This window comes from Brassica napus, chromosome C9 (genome assembly GCF_020379485.1).
Source record: "Brassica napus cultivar Da-Ae chromosome C9, Da-Ae, whole genome shotgun sequence".
Taxonomy (NCBI): Eukaryota; Viridiplantae; Streptophyta; class Magnoliopsida; order Brassicales; family Brassicaceae; genus Brassica; species Brassica napus.
In genome coordinates, this window is record NC_063452.1 from 57,108,619 (window position 1) to 57,134,662 (window position 26,044).

At 36.0% G+C, this 26,044-nt stretch overlaps 6 protein-coding genes across 10 annotated transcripts; 3 read left to right on the forward strand and 3 right to left on the reverse strand.

The window, feature by feature from the left end:
- Positions 1 to 1,397: 1,397 nt before the first annotated feature.
- LOC106432153 lies at positions 1,398 to 7,135 on the forward strand. Of its 5 annotated transcripts, none has more exons than XM_048769105.1 (12): positions 1,398 to 1,708; positions 1,840 to 1,898; positions 2,000 to 2,620; positions 2,743 to 2,828; positions 3,019 to 3,104; positions 3,237 to 3,518; positions 3,624 to 4,055; positions 4,157 to 4,841; positions 4,965 to 5,195; positions 5,309 to 5,433; positions 5,790 to 6,073; positions 6,173 to 7,135. In XM_048769105.1, the coding sequence occupies exons 2-12, from the start codon at positions 1,896 to 1,898 to the stop codon at positions 6,977 to 6,979; spliced, it is 3,642 nt and encodes a 1,213-aa protein (XP_048625062.1). In that variant the 5' UTR covers positions 1,398 to 1,708; positions 1,840 to 1,895; the 3' UTR covers positions 6,980 to 7,135. The 5 variants fall into 5 exon arrangements, with proteins under 5 accessions (XP_048625062.1, XP_013728450.1, XP_013728452.1 ...); XM_013872996.3 differs by having other exon boundaries at positions 1,415 to 1,617; XM_013872998.3 differs by having other exon boundaries at positions 1,415 to 1,595.
- Positions 7,136 to 7,261: 126 nt separating this feature from the next.
- On the forward strand, positions 7,262 to 8,896 carry LOC106432156. The gene is made up of 4 exons (XM_022714335.2): positions 7,262 to 7,658; positions 7,994 to 8,132; positions 8,211 to 8,298; positions 8,513 to 8,896. The coding sequence occupies exons 1-4, from the start codon at positions 7,622 to 7,624 to the stop codon at positions 8,732 to 8,734; spliced, it is 486 nt and encodes a 161-aa protein (XP_022570056.1). The 5' UTR covers positions 7,262 to 7,621; the 3' UTR covers positions 8,735 to 8,896.
- Positions 8,897 to 9,001: 105 nt separating this feature from the next.
- Positions 9,002 to 11,086, forward strand: LOC106432157 (dnAJ-like protein slr0093). The gene is made up of 7 exons (XM_048769106.1): positions 9,002 to 9,262; positions 9,432 to 9,509; positions 9,666 to 9,741; positions 10,269 to 10,342; positions 10,446 to 10,519; positions 10,640 to 10,686; positions 10,736 to 11,086. The coding sequence occupies exons 1-6, from the start codon at positions 9,230 to 9,232 to the stop codon at positions 10,680 to 10,682; spliced, it is 378 nt and encodes a 125-aa protein (XP_048625063.1). The 5' UTR covers positions 9,002 to 9,229; the 3' UTR covers positions 10,683 to 10,686; positions 10,736 to 11,086.
- A 34-nt stretch (positions 11,087 to 11,120) lies between these two features.
- Positions 11,121 to 13,586, reverse strand: LOC106432155 (pentatricopeptide repeat-containing protein At5g16640, mitochondrial). Its single transcript, XM_013873000.3, has one exon. It carries the CDS (start codon positions 13,144 to 13,146, stop codon positions 11,641 to 11,643), a length of 1,506 nt encoding a protein of 501 aa, XP_013728454.1. The 5' UTR covers positions 13,147 to 13,586; the 3' UTR covers positions 11,121 to 11,640.
- Positions 13,587 to 14,407: 821 nt separating this feature from the next.
- On the reverse strand, positions 14,408 to 18,007 carry LOC106432152 (serine carboxypeptidase-like 7). The gene is given in 14 exon segments (XM_013872994.3): positions 14,408 to 14,601; positions 14,689 to 14,848; positions 14,963 to 15,084; positions 15,215 to 15,286; positions 15,376 to 15,522; positions 16,360 to 16,446; positions 16,561 to 16,662; positions 16,831 to 16,868; positions 16,959 to 17,061; positions 17,155 to 17,277; positions 17,386 to 17,421; positions 17,424 to 17,470; positions 17,601 to 17,746; positions 17,832 to 18,007. Coding segments are annotated over 14 exon segments (1,386 nt in total). The 5' UTR covers positions 17,954 to 18,007; the 3' UTR covers positions 14,408 to 14,520.
- A 238-nt stretch (positions 18,008 to 18,245) lies between these two features.
- Positions 18,246 to 21,525, reverse strand: LOC106432131 (protein TIC 40, chloroplastic). Its single transcript, XM_013872976.3, has 14 exons — positions 21,202 to 21,525; positions 20,932 to 21,052; positions 20,781 to 20,838; positions 20,660 to 20,677; positions 19,964 to 20,300; positions 19,772 to 19,878; positions 19,585 to 19,648; positions 19,362 to 19,446; positions 19,229 to 19,269; positions 19,102 to 19,147; positions 18,930 to 19,024; positions 18,734 to 18,837; positions 18,603 to 18,650; positions 18,246 to 18,515 (listed from the first exon to the last, which is right to left on the reverse strand). The coding sequence occupies exons 1-14, from the start codon at positions 21,389 to 21,391 to the stop codon at positions 18,462 to 18,464; spliced, it is 1,368 nt and encodes a 455-aa protein (XP_013728430.1). The 5' UTR covers positions 21,392 to 21,525; the 3' UTR covers positions 18,246 to 18,461.
- Between the last annotated feature and the right edge of the window lie 4,519 nt (positions 21,526 to 26,044).

Below are 26,044 nucleotides of genomic sequence, written 5' to 3' on the forward strand. Positions count from 1 at the left end.
AAGATGTTTAAGAAATGATGAACAAAAAAATAGGATGGACATAAATGATATATGAACTATGAATAGTACTTTGTAAAGCTGACTTAGATAACACATCTGCACATCTATTACCAGTCATTTTTGATGCCTAAATTCAATTACCTTAGAGCAGTTATTCACAAAGAGATCGTATGAGATATTGTTGTGATATCCATATTTGTTTCTTGACTTTTAAGAAGATTGATAACTGTAAAATGTCTTCTTCGAATATGATATGTCAATAACCGAGTCCCCAACATGAGACAAAGTTGTTTAAAAATAAAATAATTTTATTTTTCTTATATTATATAATAAATATATATTATTTACTGATAGTAAAAATATAGTTATTCATCTATCACAAATATCTATGCAAATATGTGAATCAATTACAACAATCAAACAACATAATGATTTCCACAAAGAAAATTTAAAAATATATTTATGTTATGTAGTCTTACTTTATATTCTTTAAATAATATGATACAATATTATATATTATTTTTAGAATTGAGAAATACATAAATCAGTTAGACAAATTAAGTGATAATTAGACAAATTTGATTTTTTTTTTGTCAGCCAAAAGTTTATTATTAATTAGCATCAGTTATTTCAAGATGTTTAAGAAAGTATGGACAAAAAAATAAGATGGACATAAATGATATATGAACTATGAATAGTACTTTGTAAAGCTCACTTATATAACACATCTGCACATCCATTTACAATCCTTTTTGATGTCTAAATTTAATTTCTTCATAGCAGTTATTCCACAAATAGTTCGTATGAGATATTGTTTTGATATTCAGATTTGTTTCTTGATTGTTAAGAAGATTGATAACTGTAAAAATGTCTCCTTCGAATATGATATGTCTATAACCGAATCCCCAACATGAGACAAATTTGTTTAAAAAGTAAATAATTTTATTTTTTTATATTATATATTAAATATATATTATTTACTGATAATAAAAATATAATTATTCATCTATCACATATATCTATGCAAATATGCGAATCAAGTACAACAATCAAACAACATAATGATTTTCACAAAGAAAATTAAAAAAAAAAATTTATGTTATGTAGTCTTATTTTATATTCTTTAAATAATATAATACAATATTATACATTATTTTTTTAGAATTGAAAAATACATATAATATCTTATCCGCGCGTAGCGCGGTTAAAAACTCTAGTTAAGATAAAAGGTACTAATTAAAAGTTACTGTAATTTTGGAATAGTAATATTAATTAAAATTAAAATCTCTTAATTAGGCTTGTGCGAATAATCAAATAAAAACAAAATTAATTAATTGTATACACGACTGGGTGTATATATATGTATACGCGTGCGTATAGATCCTGAGAGGTATATATCTACAGTTTTCATCTCTGGCTCGTGTTGTTTTTGTATAATCTTAGAACAGTGAAGGGGGAGAGAGATTTTTCTGGGGGGTGTGAGGGAGAAAAATAGGGTCCGAATCGAGAACTTAGGGTTTTGCTGGGATTTGGAGAGGGATAACGGAGGAACGTGAAATTAGGGTTTCGTTTGTTCTTGATTTGGGGGAAAGGAGGTGATTTTGAATCCTGGATCATGTAATGTTAATTTTTTTTTTGTAATTATAGAATCCTTAGATAATCTCTATGATTACGTGTTTTATGGGCTCGATCTCCTGATAAGAATCTGGTTAGGATTCTCAATGAATCATTATATGATGTTTGGTTTAAGATTGATTTTTTTCTTTTTTTTTTTTTAGCAGCTTGATCATCTCGAATGTTGTGCAGTATTTTAATATGCTGTTTGTTTATGTGTAGCAGTTGGAAGAGCTTGATAGAGATCGGTTTGTGAGTCAGGCAAATTAATTTTACTGCCAATGGTGAGATTAGCTAAAGAAATGTTATTCACTGATGTTGATGGTTGTTTTGTTCGCTTAACTGTTCATGTCATTTTTCTATTTTGTTATGATATCATATGCAGGCTGATAGAAGAGCTGGCAAACGTTCGATTAATCGGAGAGGCGTTTCAAATGCGGACTCTGGAACATGTAATGTTTGTTCTGCTCCTTGTTCATCGTGCATGCATCGTAACGTAGGTGTCACAGGATCAAAATCGGATGAGTCGTCTGATGAGAATGGGCATGGAGTTGCCGGGAGCCAGTGTTCTGTGAACGAGGACAGTTTGTTGACTTCTGTTGTGGTTAATTCTCGCAATGGTTCGAAAAAAACTGCGAGTGAGGCAAGCAACTTTGTTTGTTCTAGTAATGATGCTCTCTCTGAGAATGCTGAGAGTAGGGAAACAATCGGACGTTCTGGGAAATCTGATGGTTCCGGGGTTGTTGCATTGACGTCGAAGACATCTTCTACTGGGAGCAGGATGAAACATAAAGTGTCTGCATCAGTTGATGTGTTAGATCAGACTGACTGTGTAGAGGGCCAGCAAGACGAGATAAATAACAAGGAACAGTCTGTTGAAGGATCTACTCCTTCTGGCCAGAAAGGGAAGAATGGGAAGTCAAGTAGAAGCGATTCCAAATCAGATGAGTCGGTCTCATCAGTTATGTCTGAGAGCGAGAGCGATGATGCTGAGGTGGAACATGATGTAAGTATTGCGGTTTTGTCTCACATTGGAAATTAGTGATACACCAACTTTATTGTTTGCTGTATATCTGCTCTTAATATTTTTATTTATGTGAAGAACGTTTTGTTTTTTCGGTTGAATAGGTAAAAGTTTGTGATATCTGTGGTGATGCGGGTCGTGAAGATCTACTCGCTATTTGCACAGGATGCAGTGATGGTGCAGAACACACGTAAGCCTGCTTTTCTACTCGAATGAAAAAAACATGCTAATGGCAAAATTGGAATCAGGATTTGGCCGCATTATTAGTAGTATAATTTGATTTTAGTTAGATATTAGTTATTGATATTGATTGATTTGTCTTCCATCGTTAAAAGGTAGCTCTATATTCTGTGCTAATAATATGGTTTTGTTTTACTTAGCTACTGCATGCGAGTAATGCTCAATGAAGTTCCAGAGGGTGATTGGCTCTGTGAAGAATGTGAGGAAGCTGAAAAACAGAAGCAAGGTAAAGCTGAATATGTAACCAAACATGCTATTTGTAAAAACAAATTTTAGCGTAATTAACTGGCAAACAAAATTTGAGCTTCACATTTTCTGTTTCCATTATCTCTAACGACCTTGGAATTGTAACATGCAGAAGCTAAAAGAAAAATAGAAACTGAGATAATCCACAGTCCACAAAGCTCGGGAAAGAGGCATGCTGATAAGATTGAGGCAGCTCCAGATGCTAAAAGGCAGGCGGTTGAGGGTTCAACTGGGTCACCCAAGAAATCTATTCTCCCCAGAATAGGTCCGCTATCTCGGGAAACATCATTGAAGGGGTTAGACAGGCCAAGGGGAAAGCTAAGTCATCAAGCATCTTTCAGTGATACCACAGAAGGTGCACGATCTACTGGTTTACAGCTTCAACCTCCAAAAGGTAGGCTGCACAGTGGGATTGCTCTCCCTAAGCGCAACTCTCCCTCATCTACTTTGTCATAATTTTGGACCTCTAATGATAGAACACTATTTCATTTTTGTCCAGGTGCATTTTTAAAATCCAGTTCCTTCAATTCTTCAAGCTCGAAACCGAAAGTGCAACTCATGGATGATGTTATTCTCCCAAAAAAGAAGACTGGGAAAGAATACACTCCTGTGGATATAAAGGAGGGAGGTCTTGGAATTGTAAGCAAATCAATGTCAAGTAGAACAACAGACACTGGGAGTTCTAGTGGAAACGACTCGGAAGCAAAAATCCTTGCGTCGAAAGTTCATTCACAAGAAGGCAAGAGCTCAAAGCAACTGAAAGATCGCAGTGCAGAAGCTAATGCGTCAGCAGCCTCCACCGATCAGAAGCTTACTCCACGCAGCAGTACCCGTGATTTGAAGGGTTTGCAGTCTGATGGTAAACGATGTAGCTTGACTAAGCAAGTTAGCAATCTAAACCGGAACCGTCTAGAAAATCCTATTGCTTCTGGTATCAGTCCATTCATTTTGTCAATAAGTTGGTACTTCTTTGGTAGTACTTTGTTTGTATATGTTTCTAATCATTTAGTATGTGATCTCCTCCGTTTGCAGGAGGCGATTCCCGCGAGCAAAGTGTAAGTCAAGCTGACTGTAAGGATGAACTGACATCCACATCCTGTGCGGGTGAGGGTGTTCCAAGCAACGGTAACGTAGCTTCGCAGGATGGATTGCCACGGTCCAGGGAATTTAAAGAGGTAGTAAAGAAAAGCAAAGAAGCCTTAGGTAAGCGCCAAAGGTCTAGCCTGTTATCTGGTGGTAAAGGCTTATCATCATCTCAAAAAGGAGGCCAGACTGCAGAGTCTAGTGACACCTCAGGCGTTTCTGATAGTGATCCCTCTACCACAAAAATTGTTCGGGAGGATATAAATAAGGGTAATAGGCTGCGGGCAGCAGTAGATGCTGCTCTCCGTAAAAAGCCCAGCTTTAGCAAGAACCGAGTATTGGAGCAATGTGATGCAGCTTTGGCATCTAATGTGCATCCTGATAAAACTTTACGAGATCAATTGCCATCAAAGATGCATACGACTTCATGGCCTGCTCCTGACCCGTACAAGCAGACAATTGTAACAAATGGGAAGCAGCTTGTACCCTCTGGTGCTGATGCGATGCCTCCACGATCTGTGGAGCTTGAAGTTAATACTCCCTCTGTGAAGCCTGTTATGAGAGATTGGCCAATAGTATCCCCACTTGCTCCGTTGAGAAACTCAGCCATTCCAGACCGTGAGTCTATATGGCAGTAAGTTTTCTTTCCTTTTTGTGAAGAATATCCCTTTGAATTTTCCGTTGAGTTTTGCCTCTTATATATGTTCATAAAAATAAAATGCACATTGAAATGTAAGTTCTTATATCATTTTTCCAGAGGAAACTTGGAGGTGCGGAAAGCTAGAGAACAATCAGCTATGCATAGCGGAATGCAAGCACATCTATCAACCTTAGCATCACCCAAGGTTGCTGAAGTGGTGAATAAATTTCCAGAAAAGTTTAGCTTGAATGAAGTACCTAGGCTAAGTACATGGCCTGCACAATTTCAAGACATAGGTACTAAAGAAGATCATATAGCTCTATTCTTCTTTGCGAAGGATGTTGAGAGGTAGGTTTCATACATGGTTATTACTATTCACTCTTTTAGTTTGTGTTAAGTCATAAGTGGTCTAAATGTTTGACTTCACTGACGAGAGTTTCGTTACTGCTTGTGTAATACAGTTATGAGAGAACTTACAAGCCCCTGGTAGATAACATGATGAAGAAAGATTTAGCCCTGAAAGGAAACCTCGATAATGTTGAGCTTTTGGTTTTTGCATCCAACCAGCTTCCTCCGAATTTCCAACGTAAGAATGCTTACCAAGACTCTTGCATATTTTGCACATGATGGACTCGATGATAATTTGATTTACTGAAATCTTTTTTAGTAACTTCAGTGCCCAAGATGTGCTTATTACCATTCAAACCTTGCTTTCTCCCATTTTAGATCGGCTTCTCTTTAATAGTTTTTCTTAGAACTAGTTCACGTTGCTCGCTTGCTTTGAAATTTAAGTTGATCATCCCAATCAAGGAACTGATATGAGTCTACAGTCACGCTGCAATGCTGTCTGATTAGTTTCTAGAAAGTAGCATTCGTGATTTAAATCATGAATATGCACCTTTTTGTATGAAGTACTACTGCTTATAATTTTACTAATTGCAGGTTGGAACATGTTATATTTCCTTTGGGGTGTATTCCTAGGAAGAAAAGAGATTTGTACAAACCCACAGAAGAATCCATCTTTGCTTGCTTCGAATGTTTTGGCGCGTGACCAAGATCCCAATGACTTTTGCCAAACAAGTTATCCTTCCAAGCGTTTGGAGAAAGCGTCTCATCTGCGTGAGAACCCACGCAACATAAATGAAACTCAAAATGGGGTAGATGTATCTAGCCATGAGAATCCAAGTGACAAAGAATCCTCTATTGAGCGATCATCGAACACAAAGGTAGGTTGTTTTCTTAGTTCTTGAATGCGTTTTCTCCATCTATCTGAACTCGTAGTAGGAAAATTTCATTTCTTAATTTTATGGGGTTCCTTAATACAGGAGGAAATTGCTCCCAAGGAGGAAGAACCAGGTGCAAATCATATATCTCGTCAAGATAATGGATCAAACTCTGGAGATAGCCTAGTGAAGAAGGTTCAGCAACACATTGAAGATCAAGAATCAGGTGGTAGAAAGGATGTGCCTATGACTGTCACGGACTCAGAGATTCCGCCCCACGACCAAGACAATCCTCTAGAGAAAGATCTCAACTGTAGTCAGGCTAGTCACAGGAAGCGTCCACTTTGGGAAGTGACAAGACCTGCCACCGTGAACCAGAAAGTGGAGCTCAGTAATGAACGTTTAAGCGAAGGATCTGCTAATAAAAAGCTAAAGACAGAAATTGAAAGCAGCAGCAGCAGCTTTTCACAAGATACATTTGGTAATGATTCAGGGATGATGAAGAAGAGTCCCAAAGTGGTATTCCCTTTGGACTTGAATGCAGAAAGAGAAGAAGAAGAAGAAGAAGACATGGAACTAGTCGATGATCTCATTCCACTTGGCAATAACAACAACAACAAGAGTGGGAGATTAATAGGTACAGTCCCGGATCTGGAGCTGGCATTAGGAGGTGAAGAAACAAGGGAAGAAGAAGAAGGGACTATGGGACTATTGCCTTTCTTAGCCGGAAGAAGCAACTCTGGAGGAGAACAAAGTAGTAGTCATCATAGTAGTAAAGGAAAAGAGAAGGAAGAAGAAGATGACATGGACGTCTCAGCTTCTCTGTCGTTATCACTGTCGTTTCCGGGAGAGGAAAGGAAGAATGCTGATAAGACTCCATTGTTTCTGTTCAGAGACCTTCCCAGATAAAAAAAAAGTTTATCGTAAGTTTATATTTGTTATGAGTGTCCTTTTTAGTTCTTTTACAAGACTACAACGACATAAAAATCACAGGTTTTTGTATATAAAAAATGGTGATTGGAAGAACCGAATGTTTATTTTAATACTTATTGGTTGAAAACTATAGAATTACAGAAGTGTAGTCTGAATCACACGTTATGTGAGATTCTCTAAAGGCAAGGGTGTTTAGGTAATCTCGTATATATATAAGATTATAGCCCTGTTCGTTTCAAGAACGCAGCGGCAGGGAGGAGCGACCAAAATTTAAAGAGAACCAAAATGAATTGATAGGAAAGAGAAAGCAAAAGTGAAGGAAATTTATGTGTTTTCAGTCGCTAGAAAAGGAGAAAGAAGATGAACATTGACGCTGCTTTTTTTAGCGGCTGCGACACCACCGAATTCGTTTGATTATTTAATCGCAGCGTCTTCTGTTTCTCAGCCCACCGATGAGTCAAGAAGGAAATCATTAACAGTTTTTTGACGCTGACTCTAGTCGCAGCGTTGTCAAAACGAACAGGGCTTATCCAAAAACGTGTCAGCAGCATATTCTTCTCCTTCTTGTTCTTCCGAGTGTTCATCATTAGATCAGATCTCTTCGGTTTTTCAATTACAATGGCGTCCTCCTGTGTTGCTCATCTTTCTCTCTCAGGTAATAGATTCCTTCTCACTTCTTTACCACGCTCCTTAATTTCTATCTAGCTCCTTTAGCTCCAATCTGAGATCTGCAAATTGTTTGTTTACGGTTAAAATGAATCTTCTTCGACGATGAATGTCCATTGATGTTTCCAGTGATTTTACGCCCGATCTCTCATCGTTGCTTACTAGTTTCTCATCTTTTGATTTGTACTTTCCGCTAGTATTTTCAGCGGTTTCATCTGAGATGATATTATTAGCACAGCCGTTTTTTTTATAGAAAAATTGCATTTTTAATTCGTAAGCAAGTTTTGAGAGAGATTCGTTATCAGCAAGTCTCTTCATTTACAGGTGTGTCTCAATCTCATTATGTCAAGGCAAATGGGTTGTCTACCACCTCAAAGCTCAATTCGATTTGTAAAACCTCTGCATTGAGTATCCAGAAGAGATCAAACCGGAGTCGCAAGTTTTCAGTTTCTGCAGAGTATGGGTAAGTTATATCTATTGTCGTGAATACTGGACTTCGAAAAAGGTTGAAACTTGACTCTCCTAATGATGATTTATTCAGGAGTAGGAGAGGTGGTGGTGATTTCGTAGCTGGTTTTCTTCTTGGTGGTGCTTTGTTTGGCGCTGCTGCCTACATCTTTGCTCCACAGGTAATGAAACCCTTTAATGGCGGAAAAACAACTTGTGGAGTATTTTACTAGTTGGATTAGTTTTTGTATGAAACTCTATTGGAAATGATAGATGAGTTGATTGATCTCATGTCTGTTTCATATTCTGATTGGTTGCTCTGAGGAGCTTTGGATGCTCTTTATATAATTCTCATAGGTAAAGATTTTTGATTTTGTTATTTCTATGGTGATTCAGATCAGAAGATCTATAATGAGTGAAGAAGATGAGTATGGATTCAAGAAGCCAGAACAACCAAGTTACTACGATGAAGGTTTAGAGAAAACAAGGGAGACCTTGAACGAGAAAATCGGACAGCTTAACTCAGCTATTGACAATGTCTCTTCGCGTTTAAGAGGTCGAGAGAAGAAGACTTCTTCCCCTGTCCAAACTGACCCGGAAGTTGAAGCTACTACTTGAAAAGAACACAAAACACTTTGCCTCTTCTCTGTTTTTTTTTTTCCATTCGTAATTGATCTGTTGTGCTTCTTCTTCTTATTTGCTGCTTCACTTAGAATTCTTGCAAAGTATAAGTATACAGTCTTTTGGTTGGTTTAACTCAATTCAACTCAGGATTAGACATGTATTAGTTTATAATGCATCCTCCTTTTGAAGAAGAAAAAAATAATAAGAAACAAAAAAAAAAAACAAATGAAAAAGACAAGAGAGATAGAAAAACATTGGGCGGTGGCTTCGTCACACATCCGAAATATCCAAACAGAGACCCCAAAGGCCAAAGCTCAAGAACAAAACAAAAAGGCGAAACCTTTCATCCAATTCAAACACACAAAATACTCAGAAAGCAAGGTTCGGTTTTGATATTGTTGAAAGGGAAACAGAGACATCTTCAATCACCTTTAAGGGTAGCCTTCTGTTTGATGATGTGCGAGGAGATTGTTCCTCTGTTCGTGTCAGATGGAAGACCATGATAAATCTCCTCCCCCAAAGGTAAAAGTCATGCGGTGCTTTTGATGCGTGAGGCTGATGGAGATTACGTTGGTTTCTGATATATCTGGTTTAGATAATGCTTGGTTCTTGGTTTTGGTTGAATATGAAGATCTGATACTGTCCCGCTGAGTATTGTTTTTTTTTTTTTTTTTTTGTTTCTGTGTTGAAGGATTATTATAAGATTCTAGAAGTAGATTACGACGCAACAGAGGAATTGATCAGACTCAATTATCGCAAGCTTGCTTTGGTTAGTCAACTCAACAACCCTTGTCGGATTTATATTTTAAACTCATCTTGTTGTGTTTTAGTTTGAGTTTTAGTGTTTCTAGATCGAAAGAAAAATGCTTCTTTTTTTTGTTCTTCTGGCTGAGAATAATGTTTGTTTTTGTGGTTCCATTTACAGAAGTGGCATCCTGATAAACACAAAGGCGATAGTGCAGCTAAAGAGAGATTCATAGAGATAAATGAAGCTTATAACGGTTAGAGTCTTTTGCTTAGTCGGTTTCTATACATCTGAGCATAAAAAGATAATAACTTGTTTTAGTCCGTCTTGGTAATGGCAAGGTTCAGTGAACTGTGTTTGCTTTTTGTCTCGTTGGTCTACGTCGTGATGGAGAAGATGCGAGAGTAGAAAAATTAGGAAAATGGAGTAACCTAGAAAACAGATTTTACTAAAGCATTCAGGTTTATCCATTTAAGCTTCTTGACCTTTATGGTTCTGTTTTAAGTATTGAGTACATGTACAACTATGTATAGTTTTAATCCTCAGATAAATTTTTAAATCCCCTCTCCATCTCTGCCTCTCTATTTCCTCTAAAATTTTCACAGCACTCTTATTTGTCTCTGGTCACCGTATAGCTTGAACCATTTTCATCTCCTTAACTTTGGCTTATGCTTCTATAGACACTTGAGAATATGATAGAGAACAGTGTGCTATCTCCATCTTGTCATGTCTTGAATTAATTAATTTGCTAATGTTACATAGCTTCTTTTTTCTCTTTTGCAGTGCTGATTGATCCCGCCGCACGTTTTGAGTACGATTTAACCGGCATTTACGAGATCCACAAGTATACTTTACGGGTGTGTTAACATATTTACTTGGGATTCAGAAATCTTTTTTAAAAACATGGTATCTAGTTCTTACTGATTTGTTGAGATACCCCACAATGCTTTCTTCACACAGGAATATCTCGCCAGATTTAAGGGAATGATACTCACTTGCAATGGCCTTGGCATCAGCCAATCCTTTGCACCATGGTAATCTCTCCAGACTTTTCAGTTTTCTTTCTCCACAATTTCAAATCCTTATATACCTTATCATGAAACTGTATATATATATATATTCTAGCTCGTATTCATCGCTAAAACCTTCTGCAGGACACTTCAATTGTCTGAGACCACCAACAAACCAACAGACTAGCAAGGTTGGTGTTCTTTATTCATCACAAAGAAAATTCCCCATTACCTTCACAGGATACTGTATAAACTGAAAGCAGAAGTTAGAGGGGAGAGCTATAAACTGTGTCAAGATTCTCAAACACTTTCCCATCTCACCGGCCCTTTAACACGGTGTGTTTGTGATGTACAATACTGAAGCCGTAGGGCAGAGCAATGATGACATATTGAAATGCTTTAGTTAGATGTTGTATTTGTTTCTGAATCTATATAGAGTTAGAGAAGCGTATATGGTTTCTGGTTTTAATTCATACAGTGGTGATGATTCAGGTCTTGTACTAAACTATTTAGAGAGCTTTACATAAAGACATACTATTTATGAGGCTTGAGACGCGAAAGAGAATAATACAATCAATGGATTGAAGCTTCTGTCTCAAAGATTTATATGCAGGCTTTGAAGCTGTTTTTAACTAATTGAAGCTCGTCTTTTCATCTGATTTGACATACATTTTCTGTTATTTTCTCATATCTGAACACGCTCAGACATTTGCCAAAAAAATGGTACAAGAACTTTGCATACCAAAAATTGATACAGACACTCAAAACATGGATTGGTGTACAGTATTAGAAAGAATGTAATGTACAGTTTTCAACTGAGTTCAGTCAGCGACTAGATAACATGGCCCCGTCCGATAGGTTCAGCTCTTCTCATAAAACCTCAACGTGGTTTTGAGAGACCTGAGTTTCTCATTCCAATGGAAAACATCCTCTAAGAGAGACACATGATACAGACATGATGTGAGCTTTGATTCTGTAGTCTCCTAATAAATAAGAACATGTGTTAGCTCATCTCAGAGTATCCCAACCTCGGCTTCTAAAGATCTGCGTGATCTTTCCAGGGGCAAGCATCTCAGACGAAGGAGCCTGACCCAACCTAGCTCCCCTGAGTTAGATGATTCACTTAGTCCTAAACTAAAGCTTCACTACACACAACATTCATTTGGTAAGATCCCATCTTCTTTCATTTTCCTAAACAACGCATCAGCCTCACGCCTTAAGCCTTTCTTATACAACCCCAACATCATCGTAGTGTATGTCCAAATATCAGGCACAAGTCCTTTGAGATTAAGGCTACAATACAAACCCCAAGCATCTGCCACCTCGCCAGCTTTACACATCCCACGGATAATGATATTATACGTAACGATATCACCCTCCATCCCACTCTTCTCCATATCCTCCAACATCACCAACGCTTTCTCCACCTTCCCATTATCACACAAACCATGCAACAAAACATTGCAAGTGACAATATTAGGAGACACACCAGAACCAGCCATCCTTTTAAAAATCTCTTCTGCAACATTAACCTTCCCAGCTAAACAATACCCCTGGATAAGAATCGTATAAGTCACCACATTCCTAACAACTCCTCTCCGAGACATCTCGCAGAAGAGTTTCATCCCGTAATCAACCTTCCTAGACTTGCAAAACCCGTTAATGAGAATACTATAAGTCACCACATCAGGGAAGCAGCGTCTGCTAACCATATACTCAAACATCCGCTCCGCTTCATCTAACCGACTACACATACAAAGCCCACCGATAAGCAAACTGTAAGTAACAACATCAGGCTCCAGAGACCTTCTAACCATCTCCTCGTAAAGCTCCTCAGCCTCTGAGAGACTCCCTCTTTTCACACAAGCGTCAATCAACGCGTTGAAAGTAAACACGTCAGGGCTAAGACCACTCTCACTCATACACCTCACCATCCTTAAAGCCTCACCCCATCTACTTGCGTTACAAAGTCCGGAGATAAGAGAGTTGTATGTGATCACATCAGGTCTAACAACCTCCATTTGATTAAAAAAGTCCAAAGCTTTATCCACGTGGCGGCTCTTACAAAGCCCATCGATCACAATGTTGCAGATAACCACATTAGGTCTGACCCCAATCTCCACCATCCGATTAAACAAACGCAGCGCCTCGCTCACCCTCCCGCCGCGGCAGAACCCGCCGATTAGCGACCCGAACGTGACGACGCTCGGGCTGTGCCCAAGCTTGATCATTTTCGCTAGAAAGGATAAAGCTTGAGAGAGTTCCGAGCAGCGGCAGAGACAATTTACGAGAATGTTGCAGGTGTAGAGGTTGTGAGCGACGCCGAGGATCTCCATCTGTTCCCAGAGGTGGATCACGACGTCGTGGCTGTTCAGCTTGGAGATTGCGGTTAGCAACCTGCTGAAGTCGGCGATTGAAGGGAAGGGGTGGCGTTGGATCATGTGGAAGAAGAGCTCGAGGGAGTCGTCTAGGTTCATGTGGCGGAGCTTGTTGCTTCGTAATGTCTCTTTGTAATCTGTGTTGTTGTTGTTGCTACTGCTAGTGTGAGCTCGTCGTGGTGAATCGGAAATGGCGTACGACGGTGGGTTAGCTTTCTCCGGGAGGTTTCGATGGAGAAAGGATTTGGCTTTGGAAGAGATCGATCTCCTCATGGTGAAAGCTTTGAGCTATCTCTCTCTCAGGAGAGAAGTGGTTAAACCTCAACACCTAACCGGTGAGTTCGGTTTATCAACTGAACCAAATTGTTTTAAACCAATCCGTGTCAGATTGATTCTCATTTCTCAGGAGTCTTTACTTTATTGGCCCACAACTATTGCTTTTTTGTCAATATTTCATTAAAGCCCATAATAGCATTACAGGCCCACAACTGTTGCTATATTATAATTTCATGCACTTTTACGTATATAATTTATCCTGGAAATTCAGGTCACCTTTACTTGAAAACTATACTGTTATTTTGGGTTTTTTAAATTAAAAATAGATTTAATGAAAGATTTAAGCTCGACATTACTGAACAGAAAGATCATTAAAATAAACAATGACATTATAACATATTTGATTTCATTTATATCTATAAATATATATTTTTCACATCATTAGTGGTATATATTTTAATGTTAATCATATATTTAAATATTTATATAAAATTTCAAATACAATAATTTTATAGTTTACAATTGTTTCAAATCGTTACATGTATTTGTAACTTCTTATCATATATGTATCTTAGTGGATTTGCATATTTGCTTATAAGAAAATCAATATATGCATGAAACAACATATTTAAAAATTAATTTGTATTTAATTTATACTAAATTTTTACCCGTATTTTAAATCTCTCGATTACCTTTAGCAATTTTTTATGTTTAACCAGAGAAGAAGAGGATCTTCTTTTGGATTCTTCTCGGATTTAATGAAGTAATAAACAACTGCACTTGCTCTTCTTCACCAACACCAATATACCTATTCGTTCGTATATATATGGTTTTGATTTCAATTTCAAATACAATATAATGACAATGACGTTGCATGAAAAAGAAACAACCCCGGTTTCAAGCTCGAAGGGAAGAGGGCCTTCAAAACCAGGAAGAGAGCTAGAATTGGCATCTGGACTCAAGGTCACAAGTAAAAGAAGCAGGAGCAGTTTCTTAGCCATCTTTTTAGTTTTTCATTATTGCCTTTTGGAGAAAAATATAACGCTTTTTCGTTTGTCTTTTTTTGGTTCTTTCTTTTATGGCCCCAACTTACATTTCCTATCACGTACCACAAAGTCCACACAAGATAAATTGACAAAATAAATGATTTTTTCAAAGTAGTATTATAATTTATCCTGGAAATCAGGTCACAGTCAGTTGAAAACTATACTGTTTACTTTGGGTTTTGAAAATTTAATATAGGTATATCATAATTATATTAAATCCAAATCTGAACTGCATTGAAAATTTTAAACTCGACATTACTACATAGCAAGATGTTATAACACCACTGACGTTTATAACATGACATAATAATGCTAAGAAGGAATTTTATAAAGGTTGACCACTTATCCACCTCCGAAACATGATAAAGCTTTCTTCTGGTTTAAATTTAGACGTGTGCCCACCTCCCTGTAAAATATATCATCAATTAACCTTCATTGATAACTTGTTCATATGTTGCAACGATTTGTGTTCAATGTAAAAGTGAAGACTTACTTTGACGGTAGCAAATGTCATTTTATTGGCATACGTCTTTGTGTATCCAGCCACTTGATCGTGTATCATCCATGGTCTCCACTTGTCAATGATTGAATAATTAAGAGATCTTATCCACGTTTGTGTCGCAGTGAAAGGAATTATCATGTCGTGATCACCGCTAGTCACCAAAATGAAAACAAACCTCATCATAATTCTGTATAAACTCTCTTGATTTTGTATTGGAAAATAAAACTTCTTAAAAATATGGAGAAGGAATAGTTTTAAATCCGACCTGGAAATGAGGGATGGGTAGCCTTTAATACTGTTATTCAGATGGTATGGTACACTGCTTTTAATGTCTTTATTATAAGGCTTATCCTCAGAAGAACAACGTAACCACTTTCCTATACTTCCCTACAATCCATAACATATATAGATAAATATTATAGTGTTTGATATTAGTTTGTTTAGCATTATAGCATTGTCATTAATAAAATGTTAATGTTAATGAATATGATGAATGAAGAATATGATGATGCAATACCTTGGCTACATGAAGTGCTTTCCGCACGCTCTCGTCATTAGCCCACATGGAAGCTTGCAACTCTGAGTAAACCTACAAGATTAGTGATTCACTTGTTCACCATCCATCTAAATTATACGATGAAAAAGCACATACAAAGAACAAGGAGATGGATTCTTTACAATGCAGTTGGGAAACGAAACCGAAAGATTTGGAGGGAGAGTTTCTCTCAGGTCTCTTTTTGGGACATGCTTTGGCCAAAAAAGTCCCGGAGCTGCAACCGCGCATATTTGTGCTAGTACATGTCCCAAGTATATGCCAGCAATGCACTCAGTGGCGGAGCCAGAAATTTTTTGTATTGGGATCAGAAAAAAATCAAAAGCATAATATATAAACGATCAAAAACTACAAATGTATTACTCAAAAAAAAACTACAAATGTACTCGACACTCACTCATAACTTAAAACTTTTTTTTAAGTTTGTTTATTTTTAATGTTTCTATATTAAAGTAACATTAACAATTAACAATGTTTAAAATTGCAAAATATGTTTAGTGATTTACTAAATTTTTGTAATTATAGAAAAATAAGATTAAAACTAATATAAATCCAAAGTTTTAAAAATAAAAATATATTAGTTGTAATTAAATTTTATCTTTAATGTTTTGTAATTATTTTTGCGGGGTCAAATTTATTTTTTAAATGGGGTCAATACAAAAATTATATAAATTTTTTTTTTTTACAAAAAAAAAGTGGGGTCAGCTGACCCCCACCCACTAAGCTGCCTCCGCCCCTGAATGCACTGCAAATAACAACAAAATGTTCGAATAGTTAGATGTGATCATCATTGAGTCCGGTGCCTCAGGAAAATGAAATACTGAGAATATCATAATATTAATTTATATATGTTTCTAGTAATACTAATATACGTCTATATGTTAACTGTTGATATTTGAATAGTTGGTTCAATTGTACATGTATTTAAGATTAATGGTTTAGTTAGGTTTAGAGTAGAGTATATAACATGTAAATATCCGATTTTTAAACTGGAACGCGACTGAATACGATTAATTTCATCTGAATCTATGTTTTCTAATACTATATGCTGCTATACTACGGCGTATTATTTTATTTATATTGCTAATTAAGGAGAATTAATGCTATACCTCGTGGTATTCTTCAACGAATTGCAAGCATTCTATGTTACCAGGATCCACCTTTTCATAGTTCCCGTTACAAGTTTTCTTCAGTGACTGCCAAAAAAGAAGGAAAAGATTAGTTTTCGACTGGCCATTATGTTTTCTTCATTATGGTTGTAAAAACAACGTGTAACATAATATTAGAGTTAAACATGTTCAAAGGTATACTTCGTATAGTTCGTCAGAAATTAGAGCCATTCCATGAGCAAATGGAACACGATGGTTATAATCAAACTCCTGATCTGTCGTCGGGTTTCCAATCACATAACCCTATTTTTTTAGAGAAGAGAGCATTGTAACTTGAATGTTAACGCTCGACTGAAAAAAAATTATAATATAGGTTTTTTTAGTAAGGGTTTGTAGTATATGTTTTCCATCGCAAATTTCCCTCACAATTTGTATTTAGATATATAAGAAGCACTCAAATACAAAGAGAACCTGGAGATTTATTTGAGGTTTGAATCCAAGGTCATTCCCTGCACCATCGTCATCAAGAATATGTAATAAAATGGAAAATAAAAATAGTTAAATTGAATCAGCTGAAAGATTTGAGATAAACTTTGGACCTTTGGAGATTTCTTGAACAGTGGCCGGAATAACCTTACCAGCATAAGAATTTCCAGTGACATAAAAGGGATTAGAGATAAACTTTTCATGCTTGGCTAGCCACTGTGTTACAAAAGAGTAAACACTCTAAATGTGTCTATATATAGATTAAGATAAATGCTTCAAAAGACAGTTAAGTGTTGTTTTTTTGTTCACCTTGAGAAGAAACTCGTGGATCCGCTTAGCTTCTCCTGAGTCACTTGGTGTATCAAGAAGTTGAGTTTTTGAGTAGGAGAAGCCAGTACCAACAGGCTGGTCCAAGTATATTATGCTTGCTATCTGAGAAACAACGATTCAATCTATCAACCAAATAAACAATGATCCAATACTTTTTATATAAAGATTGTATATATATAATCAAGAATATTGAAAAACGACAAGCCGTACCTGTGTCCATGAATATGTAGTAGAAAGCAAAGTGGGACTGTGGGAGTACCTCCATTGTAACCCTCAACTCTGAATTTAACAGGCCCTATTATATTAGCGCAAAGTTTCTTCATTAGAAAATAAAAGAAATGCATGCCTGGATGTTATATTACATGGGTTTAAGCCTCGTTAGAAGAGCAACCAAAGTCCTCATGCACGAAATAATGTTTTCGTACCATTCTCAAACAGAAGAGCGGAGACAGCAGAGCAACCAGGTCCTCCAGTTAACCAGAGAAGAAGAGGATCTTCTTTTGGATTCCTCTCAGATTTAATGAAGTAATAAAACAATTGCACTTGCTCTGCTTCACCCACACGGATATACCTTTGATGCACAAACAATTGTTCTAATATATGATTTTTATTTCAAACATATTACATGAAAAAAAAAAAAAAAGGAAGAAACAAACCCGGTTTCAAGCTCAAAAGGAAGAGGACCTTCAAAACCAGGAAGGTACTTGACAATGGATCCAGAGTTTGCATGTGGACTCAAGACCATAAGTACAACAAGAAGCAGCAGCAGCAATTTCATAGCTTTTTTTTTTTAGTTTCTCGCTAACTTAATCACATGATACTAAAAAAAGGTCTCGTAAAATTACAAAACAGCAAGCAACTCATGTCATTATCAAGCTTCTACATCTGTTCAACTAGGACCACATTTTTAGTTCTGTGCACTACCATCATCATCTCGCTTCTTGTTTGCCTCGAGAGCCACGACCACTGTTTCTATCTATAACCTTTCTCAACAGGAATCACTCATAAAAAAATCCACCAAAAAAGGTTTTACACGATTCAAATTCGCGGTTGCGTTTACAAAGGTACAAGGCACAAACCCGTTATTCGATATATAGAGATGTAGATGGATAAATACGGTTATACAACAATAGATCTTCTCTGATATGAGCAAAACTGAACCATCTTTGTTAACAAAACAAAACATGTTTTTTTTTTCTCACTCCTACAAAGCTAAAGAAAGACATGAACCTCTGATCCAATAAGATAAAAGTCATAAAACCAAAAGACGTGATCAGCGAGCCTTTTCAACCCGTCAATCCTGGGAAGAGCTGCGATATCTTGTTGAACACATCCATTACCTGTAACCGTAAAATTCTTACAAATGTCATTGCCTTGAGATGTTTTCAATGCACAACTTAAAAGTAGCACTAGATTGAGTGTTTTACCTCTTTGTCATTTTGGTACTTCATGATGTTCATCGGGTTCTCTGAGCACTGCAACAACAACAACAATCAAATTGAGTTAGAAATCATGTCAAAGTATATATTTTTTATAAAAGTGAAGAAAGAAAACGTACGTCCATTAACGCTGCTTCGACTCTAGGATTCTGGAATGCCATTGAAACATCAGGGTTCTCCATTATCTTAGAGATGACTTCTTCTGGAGTCAGTCCTAATTGATCTGAAAACATCGTTTCAAATTCATCAGGGTTTTAAACCTATGTCACAACCATAGAATAGTATATAGAAATTGATAGGGTTTATTTGGTATACCGAATCCTTGCTTAACTTCGGGGCTATTCGGGTCAAAATTCTTTAAGGTCTCCGTCATTCTCTTGTCCCATTCACCACTCTCACTCATATTATTCCTAAATCCATTCAAAAATACAGTTCTAGAGATTCTCAAAAGCAATGGAAAGGAATAAAATTGTAAAATGGAACTTACAACATGTCCTGTAGCTGTTGACGGTATTGAGGATTCTTACGCACCCCTACAAAGTTTCCAACAGTTTAGCCTTCAGAAGCAATGCTGAGAACAAGGACAGTAATAGCAGGATGCTTTAAACACTCACATTTGAAAGTTTCTGGGTTCCTCATCTCCTCAGGCAAATGTCTGTATTCATACACACAATGTTGAGCAAACAGTTTTGAAAATAAGCTTAAGAGAAGGATTGAAACATAATGTGATTAGGGAAGATGAGTTACGGGTAAAGCATCTTCTGAAATGTGGGATCTTCTATCATTTTCTCTAAAACTTCTACTGACCCACCAGCCCATCCTTTCCCAGCGCCTGTGTAACAATGGACAGAATAATGATTCAATTTAGAAATTAAGGAAAACGAAATAGAGGGAACAATCTAGATGAGAAAAATGAGATATGCAAAATATAGCTAGGCAAGTGATGAAAACTGATATTCTTTTAACTCACCCAAAGATTGAAAACCCTCTGAAGCAGTGGCACCATTGGCCGGAGCAGCTCCATTTTGCAGAACCTTAACCAAAAGATCAAATGGGAAAGCACAGAAACATCACAGGTTAGCCAAATCATCTCAGTTTTTTGAATCACCACTTGGTGTGCTGTGCAGATACATAAGAAAAAGAAAAAAGAAACTTACATCGTCAAATAAGCGAGTTTCTTTGGGGGCACTAGTTTCAGAGACTTCTTCATAGTTGCTAAATGGACTTTCCTTTGTGGTTTCCTCAGGGGAAACGTCTTCAAAGGCTGCATCATACAGTTAAAGAAGCTTCAGAAAATGATAAAGCAAGAAGCTCAAAATTTGCGGTCACAAGAGGAGGTAAGAATCTACCGTAGTTCTTTTCTTCTTTCATCGCTTTGTCTTCCTCTACGACAACACTTGGTTTATACACTTCTATGCTCTTTGTAGGAGGTATAGGTGTAGGTTGTGGCTTAGACACAGGAGGCCTATCTACTTTTGTAGCTGTCACATCAACAGTAGCACCTGAAGACTGGGATTGAGGCTGGAACGGAGAGGTAGTAGGACTTGTTTGAGGAGGAAATGGAAACGGAAAAGGTGATCCTGATCCTGCTCCTGCCCCTGTTGGGAATCCAGGATTATTAAACTGGCTGTTTTGCGTATTCATCTGGTTCATCATTGTCTTCATAGCTGTTTGCATTGCATATTTCTAGAACCAATAAGCAAAAAAAAAAAGAAAGTTCAGAGCGAGCAACACCCAGTTAGAGAATACTGATAGAAACAAAAATAGTTATGAAAAACTATTATAGGTGCAAATACATGTGTTGCATCACTAAATCCATAACGGTATGTTGGTTATCTAAAAAGTTCTATCTATGAATAATAAAAAGTGAGTAGCCAAAACAAAAAGAGAAGCAAATGCTACCCATCCGGCTTAAATCTATAGTTTCAGAAGGAGGGAGCGACCAGTTCAGCTTTGTTAAGATAAACCGATCTGATGAATACTATTTCTCAGATACACTATACACTAGAAAATATAAATAAAGTGTAAAACCAAGTAACTGGTACCTTTGCGTTTGACGTTACCTGTAATCACAAGAGAGAAGAAAAAATAAGGAATTAGGTACATATTCTTTGATATTAAACCAACAAGGAAGAAAGAAACTAAGATTAAAAAAATCAAACGCACCCATGAGAACAAAGCTGATAGCCCAACCCCAACACCAATCCAGAAAAGTGGTGATCCTCTACACACACACATAAAAAATAAAGCAGATTCAAACTAAGCTCAATGTCTAGAAACAAGCATGTAAGCAGGAACATGGTTTGGGTAAAATTACATGGTTGATGAAGATGACGGTGGTGGCACAGCTGCGCTAGGGGAAGCAACAGAGGTTGTCTGTTTATCACTTGTCGAAGAAAAAATACTTGCAAAAGCTTTCGTCTTGTGTTTCACTACCACTGCAAAAAAGAGAGAGAGAGATAATTACACAAAGTAATTTGCAAATTAGAAAAGACAAATTCACAAACTTTTTTGGCCACAGAGGTGGGTTTATAATTTGAATTTCAATCATTATAGAAAGTGAGAAGCTTTGGAAGAGTAAGCTAACCAATTTCTCCAGCGTTCTCAGATGGAGAGTGAGATTGCGCGGAGGAGGCGGAGGTTTTGGAGCGACGGAGGAGAATTTTAGGAGTCCGGCGGGAAAACCCTACAGGGGGTTTAAGAGAGGAAGTGAAATTGCCTCCGATTAAGAGCTTGGGAGAAGAAGAGCAAGAAACCAGGGTTGTTAGATTCTCCATCTTTGGTTTAAGCTGTCCTGTCCGGGGGAGAAGATGAACGAAGAAGAAAATAAAAAGAAAAAGAAAAAAAAAAACGCTTTGGTTTAAGCTGTCCTGACTCACTCGGACTGTATCCTTCAAGCACGAGACTTGAGTTAGTAAGCGGTCTTGGATCCTCTGCGGCGAAGTACACTGAAACTTCTTTCGGGTACTAACCGTCAAGATCGCTGGAATTTGAGCTATAATGATCCAAGGGTGCATAAGAACTCCTCGTGATAATTCCAAAAGTCACCCCCTACCTTTTCTTTATTTACATTATCGCGCGTATCTATTTTAAGGAACGTTTTAATACTAATTAGATCTCTATCCACACGGATTTTTGTTTTCATTTATTTTTATATAAACATTTTGTTTTCAATTCTAAATTGGTATATATATATTATAATATATTTTTGTGTCTATCAATTTTTAAAACATAATAAGTTTACGGTATATTTTTTTATTGAATAGATTGTTTCAAACTTTCACATGTATTTGTATCTTCTTCTATATATATTTTTTTGGATTATTATTTCATTATTAAAATCGTAACTATATATATAAAGATTAGTAAAATATTGTTTCACTGTCATATTCAAAGATATTGTAACATTTCACAAATTTAGAAAGTTTTTAAAAAATTAAACTTTTCGCTTCATAGATTTATATTATCGAGTAAATAATTAAATATTTAATTTTTGATTAATTTTTAAAATAAACTATATAGTTTAAAATTTGTTTTCATTGTTTTAAGGTAGTAGAGATTAATCATTGTTAGATAATATGATTTTTGTTATTTAAAAAAAAATTATAATTTTAAAAGTTAACATCAGCAAATATTTAAATATTTAACATATGGAAGTATAGTATTACATATGAATCAAGGTTGTGACTTTTGTTTTAATATATAAGATATGATGGAAAACATCTATCTCACGTACAAAAATATATCAATAGCATCACCAACTATATTTTAATGCATGACACATGTACGAAATAAAAAATATATATTTTAGAAACTACATAATTGGGTTTTAATTATTCTAAAAATTGTTTAGGGGGGGGGTCAATCTTATATATTAAAACAGAAGTCACAATTTTGATTCATGTGTGAATTTTTAAAAAATAGACTTAATGGACATATTCTTAAAAAGTCATGTTACATTTAATCTCCAATTTTATCATTTAAATTTTGGGCCTACCAGAAATTTTTATTGGACTATCAATAATTGGATTTAAACAATAAATGATCTATTGAATTTATATATAGTATAAATTAAATAGATATAATTTAATGTTGTAATACTATACCTCCATATGTTAAATATTTAAATATTTGTCGATGTTAACTTTTAAAATTATAAGGATTTTTTTTAAATAACAAAAGCCATATTATCTAACAATGATTAATCTCTACTACCTTAAAACAATGAAAACAAATTTTAAACTATATAGTTTATTTTAAAAATTAATCAAAAACTAAATGTTTAATTATTTACTGGATAATATAAATCTATGAAACGAAAAATTTAATTTTTAAAAAACTTTCTAAATTTGTGAAATGTTACAATATCTTTGAATATGACAATAAAACAAATCTTTATATATATAGTTACGATTTTAATAATGAAATAATAATCCGAAAATATATATATAGAAGAAGATACAAATACATGTGAAAGTTTGAAACAATCAAAAAAATACACCGTAAATTTATTATGTTTTAAAAATTGATAGACACATATATATTATAATATATACCAATTTAGAATTGAAAACAAAATATTTATATAAAAATAAATGAAAGCAAAAATCCGCGCAACCGCGCGGATGGAGATCTAGTTGGTAATTAAACGGAAAGTTAATTAAAAACCAAATAACCAGACTCAACCAAATAAACCGATACAACCTAATTCTTATAACCCGACCATCCTAAGTACTACTACTTGTTAACCAGGGGAGGGATTATTACTTGGATTCCAAGCGGAGAAAAAGCTATGATAGATCATCAAGACATGGATTACTTGAGGTTGACGAAGTAATAGCTAAATTGTTGCCTAAAAGTGTTGGTTTGTTTCATGGAGCTAAATTTCTTGTTACTGAGAGAGAACTAAGAGATTCGAATTGGTATTCCATCAAAAATAACAAACCGAAGAGCTTAGAGTTAGCTTCTAAAGATGTAGGTTGTGTTGCTGCTTGCTAGCGGTGAAGTGAAACAAGATGGTTTCAGTTTGAAGAAAAGTAGAAAGAAATGGGTGAAAGGATGGAATCTTTGGAGATTGATTCAGAGGGTAAAACTGAGCAAAGTTTGAAACTTGAAGAAATGTAATGGGTGGTTCTCTTGCTGAGACTCTCTTGAAGCTTAGGAGAGTGGCTAAAGGAGAAAGCAACGGTGATGTTAGCTAGAAACTCTTAAGAAGTTAAAGCGTTAATTAGTGCAAGGAGTCTTGTGATGGCATGTTTCATGGTGCTTATGTTGTTAATGGCTTCGAAGGTGGAAGAAGATCTTGTGATGGTATGTTCCATGGTTCTATTACTGGTGGTGCTGAGACTGGAAGAAGAAAGTTGAGCAAAGACAAACAAAATCATGCCAAGCTTGGTGCTTCTTACTCGCCAGATAGCCTCAAAAACGGTATGGTTAGATTCTACTTGAAAGAGTCATGTGACAAGCAAGTCCGGGAAAAGTAGGCTGATGAATTAGTTTGATGTGTGATGGATAATTATATTTGATAGTAGTGAGATGTGATACCATGTATGTTTACTTGTTATCACATTGTTATATATGAAGACAAATCTTATGTTTATCTTTGTTCTATCTAATTTCTAAGTGTTATCAATGCTCTCCAAGAGTTCAATATAATAGTGGATTTGGTTGAAGGATTGATCTTTTTTTAGATACATGCTCTCATCATCCAACAGTTTGCAGCTTATTCAAGATCATACCCTTTCTCTTGAAGTTAAGAGTCATGAGTACTCATGACCTCATTCCTCATTCTCGGCCACAGTTTCTGAGCTTATTTGTCAAACTTCTTCTTTTCCATTTCTTTATGGTAATTAGAACCTTCACCTTTGGATTTAACAATCCCTTTAGGCCCAATCGTTGTGCCGATCATTCCTCCCTTAAGCAACAAAATCTTTTTAGGCGACAATTTAGCTTTTACTTCGTCAACCTCAAGCAATCCATGTCTTGATGATTTATCAAAGCTTCTTCTCCGCTGTGAATCCAAGTAAGTAATCCCTCGCCTGGTTAACAAGTAGTACTTAGGATGGTCGGGTCACAAGATTAGGTTGGGTTGGGGTTGGTTTATTTAGTTGGGTCGGGTTGGTTTTAATTAACTTTCTATTTAATTACCAATTGACATCATAAACAATTCTTAGAATCAATTAAGCTCTTTTCACTTGCACTTGAGAATATGATTCTGAGATAATCATCCACTGATTTGGTGTATATTTCTTTGTCAGCCCTATAACTACATATAAGTAAAAAATTCGACTATAACTAACTGATGAAGGTCATTCTCAGATGCAAGGAAGCTGTGGAACGCTCAAAAGCTATGTGCCCATTCATTCTCAAGGATAAAGTCAAATAGTTAAGCGATTTAAACAAGGGCAGCCATCTGATTTAGCTTCATTTTCAACATGTTTTCTCACGATAGAGATCCTCTATCCTCCGTACACATATCTCCATTCAAATGATTTGGCATTAGACTTGCAAGGTACCGACAAATGTAAGAAGTTTTGGATAATCATGTGTATCAATATTAGGCTAATACTCTATTCAAATCAGAGACTGATGCATCTAAAGTTTTTAAGGTTCATTAGTCCATGGCCAAAGTTTTTCAACAGCTTCAAAGCAAATTCGTACACGAGTAAAAATTCAAACAAAGAAAGAAGTCAGAACAGACAGTCAGACAGGGGGCATCCACTCGACGCTCAATCACTGATCAAAGCAACCCCACACACAAAAAATGAGTGTAAAATCATGCTAAGGTAAGGTTGGAGTGTTTCAAAACAAAAATTGATCACCGAAAAAAAAAAAAACGAACGGTAACAAAGACGAAAGAATACAAAGCTGCTTCTCAGATAATGGGCCAAAAGGCTTCCACATATGAGAGAATGAAAACATGTTTAAGATTCTTCAAGATTTAAACAAAGAGAATGTATAACAAAAGCTCAACACTGCCCTCTTCCTTGATCTAAAACACGAAGGAAAAAAAATCCCCTTCAAGCATATTTAGATCAAAGTGTCATCAACCAATGCAGAACTCAAGAAGAATCTCTTCAGCTTAAATCAACAAGAGCCAAATCAAATTCTCAGCCCTTCTTTTCAGTGTGGTTAAAGCAATAAAATCATCATAGAGCAGCACAAGAAACAAACGAAAACATATAAACTACAAATTCAAAAAATAGTACCAAAGTATTGATTATTGGAAAGCTGCTTCTCAGACAAAGGGCCAACGTTTGTCCACATGAGAGGACTTGAAAACATGTCATGAAACTATTCCAATCAGGAAAAAATATCAATAAGATCTAAACATTACTCTCTACCTCAACCTAAACCACGAAGGACAAGACCTTCAAGCGACTTAGATCAAGGTGTCATAAAGTAAACATCGAGATCTAATCAAACCTTTC

Bases quoted from the DNA above. Each gene is read 5' to 3' on its own strand.
- LOC106432153 (XM_048769105.1), top strand. The intron at 3,105-3,236 runs GTAAAGCTGAAT...TGTAACATGCAG, and splicing joins AGCTGAAAAACAGAAGCAAG to AAGCTAAAAGAAAAATAGAA. The intron at 5,196-5,308 runs GTAGGTTTCATA...TGTGTAATACAG, and splicing joins TTTGCGAAGGATGTTGAGAG to TTATGAGAGAACTTACAAGC.
- LOC106432156 (XM_022714335.2), top strand. From the start codon at position 7,622: ATGGCGTCCTCCTGTGTTGCTCATCTTTCTCTCTCAG. The intron at 7,659-7,993 runs GTAATAGATTCC...CTTCATTTACAG, and splicing joins TGCTCATCTTTCTCTCTCAG to GTGTGTCTCAATCTCATTAT. The intron at 8,299-8,512 runs GTAATGAAACCC...ATGGTGATTCAG, and splicing joins CCTACATCTTTGCTCCACAG to ATCAGAAGATCTATAATGAG.
- LOC106432157 (XM_048769106.1), top strand. From the start codon at position 9,230: ATGGAAGACCATGATAAATCTCCTCCCCCAAAG. The intron at 9,510-9,665 runs GTTAGTCAACTC...TTCCATTTACAG, and splicing joins ATTATCGCAAGCTTGCTTTG to AAGTGGCATCCTGATAAACA. The intron at 9,742-10,268 runs GTTAGAGTCTTT...TCTCTTTTGCAG, and splicing joins GATAAATGAAGCTTATAACG to TGCTGATTGATCCCGCCGCA.
- LOC106432155 (XM_013873000.3), bottom strand. From the start codon at position 13,146: ATGAGGAGATCGATCTCTTCCAAAGCCAAATCCTTTCTCCATCGAAAC.
- LOC106432131 (XM_013872976.3), bottom strand. From the start codon at position 21,391: ATGGAGAATCTAACAACCCTGGTTTCTTGCTCTTCTTCTCCCAAGCTC. The intron at 19,879-19,963 runs GTAGATTCTTAC...TGTATGATGCAG, and splicing joins GAAAGAAGAAAAGAACTACG to CCTTTGAAGACGTTTCCCCT. The intron at 18,516-18,602 runs GTAAAACACTCA...TTACGGTTACAG, and splicing joins AGTACCAAAATGACAAAGAG to GTAATGGATGTGTTCAACAA.